Source organism: Castanea sativa, chromosome 12, assembly GCF_040712315.1.
Source record: "Castanea sativa cultivar Marrone di Chiusa Pesio chromosome 12, ASM4071231v1".
Lineage (NCBI taxonomy): Eukaryota > Viridiplantae > Streptophyta > Magnoliopsida > Fagales > Fagaceae > Castanea > Castanea sativa.
The window spans coordinates 14,538,333-14,544,710 of NC_134024.1; the positions used below are offsets into that span (position 1 = coordinate 14,538,333).

The 6,378-nt window shown below is 51.9% G+C and overlaps 2 protein-coding genes across 2 annotated transcripts; both read left to right on the plus strand.

Moving 5' to 3' along the window:
- On the plus strand, positions 1 to 2,073 carry LOC142620229 (uncharacterized). Its single transcript, XM_075793629.1, has one exon. It carries the CDS (start codon positions 1 to 3, stop codon positions 2,071 to 2,073), a length of 2,073 nt encoding a protein of 690 aa, XP_075649744.1.
- A 150-nt stretch (positions 2,074 to 2,223) lies between these two features.
- On the plus strand, positions 2,224 to 4,350 carry LOC142620230 (uncharacterized). The gene is made up of 2 exons (XM_075793630.1): positions 2,224 to 2,472; positions 3,058 to 4,350. Exons 1-2 carry the CDS (start codon positions 2,224 to 2,226, stop codon positions 4,348 to 4,350), a joined length of 1,542 nt encoding a protein of 513 aa, XP_075649745.1.
- The last annotated feature ends 2,028 nt before the right edge of the window (positions 4,351 to 6,378 follow it).

Consider the following 6,378-nt stretch of genomic DNA (forward strand, 5'->3'; position numbering starts at 1 on the left):
ATGTCTGGAAGCGGACAGAAAAGCCATGCAAAGAGTGGCACGGCAGGGTCGTCGCGGGGGTCCACATGGCGAGAAAGGAGGCAAAAAAGGCAGGAGGACAGAAGGCACGAGGAGGTAGAAGAGTCTGGGCCGGGGGAAGGGTCGTACCAAACCCTCCGGACAATGTCTGATGCCTCCGACCGCAGCCACCTTGACAGAAGAGACCAGGAGCTTGAACGGAGGGACCAAGAGCTCGAGCGCCTGCGAAGGGCGGTCAGGGATTTGGAGTTGCAAGTACGGGGCCGACGAGGGAGAAGGGACCATGAAGTACGAAGGGAAAGGTCAGTAAGTGTGGGGAATCGTCGTGAGGCCGGATCTCATCAATCCGGGTCTTATAGGCACCACGATCGCTCACGAGAGTATGCGGACCGCGAATCAACTTCCCCTGACACGGAGCGACCACGTAACGCGGCAATGGATACCATGAGCCGAGCACTGCGTCAAGCTGCCCGATCACCATTCTCTAGAGATATTGAGAGCGCGCCTATGCCGAGCCGGTTCACGCGGCCACCGTTCAATTCCTACACTGGGAGGACAGACCCGGTGGAACATGTAAGTCACTATATTCAGATGATGTCCTTGCACTCTCATAACGATGCATTGATGTGTAAGGTTTTCCCCTCGAGCCTCGGGCCCACTACTTTGAGGTGGTTCAACGAGTTGAAGAAGGGCTCGATCCATAGTTTCTTGGAACTGATCCAGGAGTTCGGAGTACGGTTCATGACGTGCAGCCGGGTGCTGCAGCCCGTGGATGCATTGCTATCAATGAAGATGGGGGCTGAAGAAACCCATCGCAACTACACCAGTAGGTACTGGGAGCTGTACAACGAGATTGGCAGGGGCAATGAAAAGATCACGACGAGCACCTTTCGGATGGGCCTACCCGAAGGGTCCGGGCTGAGAGAATCGTTGACCTTAAAGCTGCCCAATGATATGAGGCAGCTGATGAGGCGTATCGAGGAGTATAAGCGCTTAGAGGACGATCGGCTGCAGTCCAAAGGGAAGGAGCCGATAATCAGTTATCCTCGGAACAACGGCTTCAACCCTAGACACAGGAAGGATTTGAGAATTCAGGAGCCCGGCCCAGCGATTGAGGGAGTCAACGCGGCATTCAAGGAGCCTGTACACCGCATCATTGATAGGATAAAAAATGAGCCGTATTTTAGGCGACCGAACAGGATGGCAGGGGACCCATCAAGGAGAAACCAGAACTTATATTGCTCCTATCACAGGGATAAAGGGCACACCACCGAGCAATGTGGGGTGCTGAAAGATCACCTGGAACAGTTGGTGAAGGCGGGGCATTTGAAAGAGTTTCTGGTGGAGACAGGGAGTCAGGAGACCGGACAGGCCGAGCAGCTGCGTCGAAACCCTCTCCCACCCCCTTTGGGAGTGATAGAGGTCATCCACGCCACTCCAAGGGCAATTATAACACCCACGGCAAAGGGGGTGTTGACCGTGGTGTCAGCAGAAGGAAGCACAAGCGAACGACCCCCGGGGAAGAGGCCGAGATATAGTAGACAACCCATCGCGTTCAACGACGACAACCTGGAGGGTACTACCCAGCCCCACCACGATGCTTTGATAGTCACGGCCCGAATAAGGGGATTCATAGTAAAGAGAATAATGATAGATCAAAGGAGTGGCACAGATGTGATGTACCCGGACCTATACAGGGGGCTCAGCCTGAAAAATGGGGACTTGTCCAAGTATGATACACCTTTAATGGGATTCGACGGGCACATGGTGATTCCAGAGGGGCAGATTTTGCTCCCAGTTATCATGGGCGACCGGGAGGTGATGGTGACGTTTATAGTGGTCGCCTCTTTCTCACCATACACAGCAATATTCGAAAGGCCGTGGATACACAACATGGGGGCTGTGCCGTCCACCTTGCACGTAAAAGTCAAGTTCCGAACTGATGAGGGGATTACAGTAATAAGGGGTGATCAGCAGGCGGCCAGAAAATGCTTGGTAACAGCGGCAATCAAACACACTGAGCAGAAGGAACCAGCCGAAAAGGCGCCCCTATAGCAATTACAGCATCCCTAAGTGGAGGGGACCAGCGCTGCCAAGGATTTAGTAAGCGTAAAGATCTTGCCGGGAAATGAGAGGAGTTTCCAGATAGGGGCAGGCTTGAGTGATGGGGAAATGGTGCAGCTGATGTTATTCCTCATACAAAACATGGATGTGTTTGCGTGGAGTCCATATGAGGTGCCTGGCGTCGACCCCGAGTTCATAGTTCACAAGCTGAATGTGGATCCTTTGTGCCCCCCCAAGAAACAGAGACCGAGAAGGTCTGCTAAGGAGTACGTGGATGCTGTCAGACAGGAAGTTGGGAGGCTGAGAAAAGCGGGGGCCATAAAGGAAACGTTCTTTCCGGAATGGCTCGCGAATACGGTGGTCGTGAAGAAGAAGAGCGGCAAGTGGAGGGTTTGTGTTGATTTTACCGATCTGAACCGAGCATGTTCGAAGGATCCGTTTCCGATGCTGAAAATCGACCAATTGGTGGACGCTACATACGGGCACCCGAGGATGAGTTTTCTCGATGCTTTCCAGGGCTATCACCAAATTGCCCTGGCCGCCGAGGACTAGGAGAAGACGACATTCTTAACGGCCGATGCTAACTACCACTACACTGTGATGTCGTTCGGTTTGAAGAACGCGGGAGCCACATATCAATGAATGATGATGAGGATGTTCAGGGATAAGATTGGACGGACGGTGGAAGTATACATTAACGACATGGTAATAAAGAGCAAGCAATAAGGGCAGCACATTGGCGACCTGAAAGAAGTGTTCAAGATACTTCGACGACACCGGCTGCGCCTCAACGCCGATAAGTGTGCATTCGGGGTTGGATCCAGCAGATTCCTGGGTTATTTGATTACTAAGAAAGGGATAAAGGTCAGCCCCGATCAAATTGAAGCCGTGAAACGTCTCAGACCGCCGGGTAATTCGAAGGAGGTTCAAAAGCTGACTGGTATGCTAGCTACTCTCAACCGATTTATTTCCTAGTTCGCCGATCGGTGCCGGCCTTTTTACCAACTCCTAAAGAAGTGGAAGGGTTTCCAGTGGAACGAGGAGTTTGACAGGGCCTTCCAAGATCTAAAGGATTACCTTGGCCAGGCACCGACGTTGTCAGCCCCAGAACCGGGGGAGGACTTGTACGTGTACCTCTCCGTGTCCGAGCATGCGGCGAGCGCCGTGCTACTAAGGGATAACGGTGCACAGCTCCAGGTCTATTACATCAGCAAGACGCTAGTCGACGTGGAGACTAGGTACCTACCACTGGAGAAGCTGGTGCTGGCACTCGTGCACTCCACCCGAAAATTACCCCATTATTTTCAGGCCCACACAGTCCACGTCCTAACCGAGTACCCGCTCCAGTCGCTATTGAGGAGATCTGACTTTACGGGGAGGATAGCCAAGTCGGGGACTCGGCTGGGCTCCTTTGACATTAGATACAAGCCAAGGAACTCCGTGAAGGGACAAGTACTTGCGGACTTTATTGTCGAGTTCTCGCCGAGCGCAACGAGCATAACCGGCATGGTAGAAGTCAGGCCATGGAGGGTGTTTGTGGACGGAGCATCCAATACGGCTGGAGCGGGGGCAAGGATTGTGGTCATCACCCCGGAAGATTTGAAGCTAGAACACTCATTCAGGTTAGGCTTCAGGGCTTCTAACAATGAGGCCGAATACGAGGCTCTGCTGGCAGGACTGAGAGTGGTCATGGATCTGGGGGCAAAGGAGGTGGAGGTATACTCGGACTCCCTCCTCGTGGTAAGTCAGGTCCAAGGGAACTTCGAGGCCAAGTATCCCCGGATGATAGAATACCTGCGGCTAGCAAAGCAATTGATGGGTAACTTTGAGACAATCAAGATTGAGCGGGTAGCCTGGGGAAAAAACCGGCACGCCGACTCCTTGGCAACTCTAGCATCATCAATAACTGACAAGGTACCTCGGCTGATCAGGGTGGAGCTGGTGCCCGAGCCAAGTATTGCCACCAAGGCACTAATTGTACAGGTCACTGAAGCCGAGAAGTGCTGGATGGACCCGATCATCGACTTCCTTTTAGAGGATCGAACCCCGGAAGATGAGAAGGAGGCAGCTAGAGTACGGCGAACTTCCGCTCAGTACTGGTTATTTACCGATCGGAAGCTATATCGCAGATCATTCGAAGGGCCATACCTGCAGTGCCTCCGCCCCGGCCAGGCTAAAGAGCTGTTAGTCGAACTGCAGGAGGGAGTCTGCAGTAGCCACATGGGGGGACGGTCGTTGGCGCACCGAGCAATGACCCAGGGTTTCTAGTGGCCGCAGATAAGGAAGGAAGCCATCGAGTATGCTCAGAGATGTGAACAGTGTCAAGTTCACGCGCCGATGATCTGCCAACCGGCCGAGAAGTTGAACCCAGTTTGCAGCCCGTGGCCATTCGCCCGCTGGGGGCTGGATATTGTAGAGCCTTTTCCCCGAGCAACGGGCAACCGAAGGTTCATGCTGGTGGTCGTAGACTACTTCACAAAATGGGCAGAGGCTGAGGCGCTGGCTAACATCCGAGACGTTGATGTTAAGAGATTTGTATGGAGGAACATTATAACAAGGTTCGGCGTGCTGGAATCTTTAATATCGGACAACGGCCTACAGTTCGATAGCAGACCTTTTCGGGAGTTCTGCGAAGGCCTTAGTATCCAGAACCGATACTCCACACCGGCTTACCCGCAGAGTAACGGCCAGGCAGAAGCGACAAACAAGGCTATCGTGAGTGGCCTGAAGAAAAGATTGGAGGGCGCCAAGGGTAGATGGGTCAAGGAGTTGCCCAGCGTCTTATGGGCATACCAAACCACTCCGAGGAGATCCACTAGAGAAACGCCGTTCTCTCTAACTTACGGGGCGGAGGCAGTCATCCCCGCTGAGGTAAACCTATGTAGCGCCCGAGTTGCGAGATTCGACTCTGACGAGAACGAGGAGTTGATAGCTAGGGAGCTGAACTTACTGGAGGAGCACCGAGATATGGCCACGATCCGACTAGCAGAGTATCAACAGAAGCTTTCCCGGAGGTACGATAGAGCTGTCAAAAGAAGGGAGTTTGTCGCGGGAGACCTGGTACTCTGAAAGGTAGTGGGGAATACGTGAGACACGAGTGCAGGAAAGCTAGCCCTGACTTGGGAGGGGCCCTACCATGTGACTGCTATTGTCGGCGCAGGGGCATACTATTTGGAAGATTTGGAGGAAAAACTGCTTCCCCGGCCATGGAATGTTCGCAATTTGAAAAAATTCTATCAGTAACCGGACACCCTCCAAAGATATCAACCTGATGTAACCGAGCATCGCTGCATATGTAATATGAAGACCCTGATTTAGCGCCCCCCCCCCCTTTTCTTATTTCGAGTTATTGTCACTAGGCAAGAATTATAAAGAGATCCGCGAGGTTAAAGGCAACTCGTTCATGGCAAGGACAGAAACCTGCCCTCGGTTCGAGCCCTATCACTGAGCAGGTGAAAACCTTACGCTATTTTTATCTAAGGACAGAAACCTGCCCTCGATTCGAGCCCTATCACCGAGCAGGTGAAAACCTTACGCTATTTTTATCTAAGGACAAAAACCTGCCCTCGGTTCGAGCCCTATCACCGAACAGGTCAAAACCTTACGCTATTCTTATCTAAGGACATAAACCTGCCCTCAGTTCGAGCCCTATCACCGAGCAGGTGAAAACCTTATGCTATTTTTATCTAAGGACAGAAACCTGCCCTCGGTTCGAGCCCTATCACCGAGCAGCTGAAAACCTTACGCTATTTTTATCTAAGGACAAAAATATGCCCTCGGTTCGAGCCCTATCACCGAGCAGGTGAAAACCTTACGCTAGGTCTATCTAAGGACAAAAATATGCCCTCGGTTCGAGCCCTATCACCGAGCAGGTGAAAACCTTACGCTAGGTCTATCTAAGGACAGGAACCTATTTTCGGTTTGAGCCCTATCACCGAGCAGGCGAAAACCTAACTCTATTTCTATTTAATGGCAGAAACCTGCCCTCGGTTCAAGCCCTATCGCCGAGCAGGTGAAAACCTTACGCTAGTCTCACGAAGGTATAGGGACCCGTTCACTTACGCCGGGGATCCAGTAACATGAGCCCCTATGGCTTGAATTCAAAGGGGCTACTCCCGCCAATCTAAAGCGAGAAAGTAGGATATGATGACATTTATCAACGACACTAACATTAAGAAGGTAATCGCATACAGAATCGGCCGTTATCAAGCAAATAATAGAAAAGCACAAACGGCATATATACGACATAAATTGAAACGGCGATATCCAAAAAACATAATTTATAACTGTCTAGCA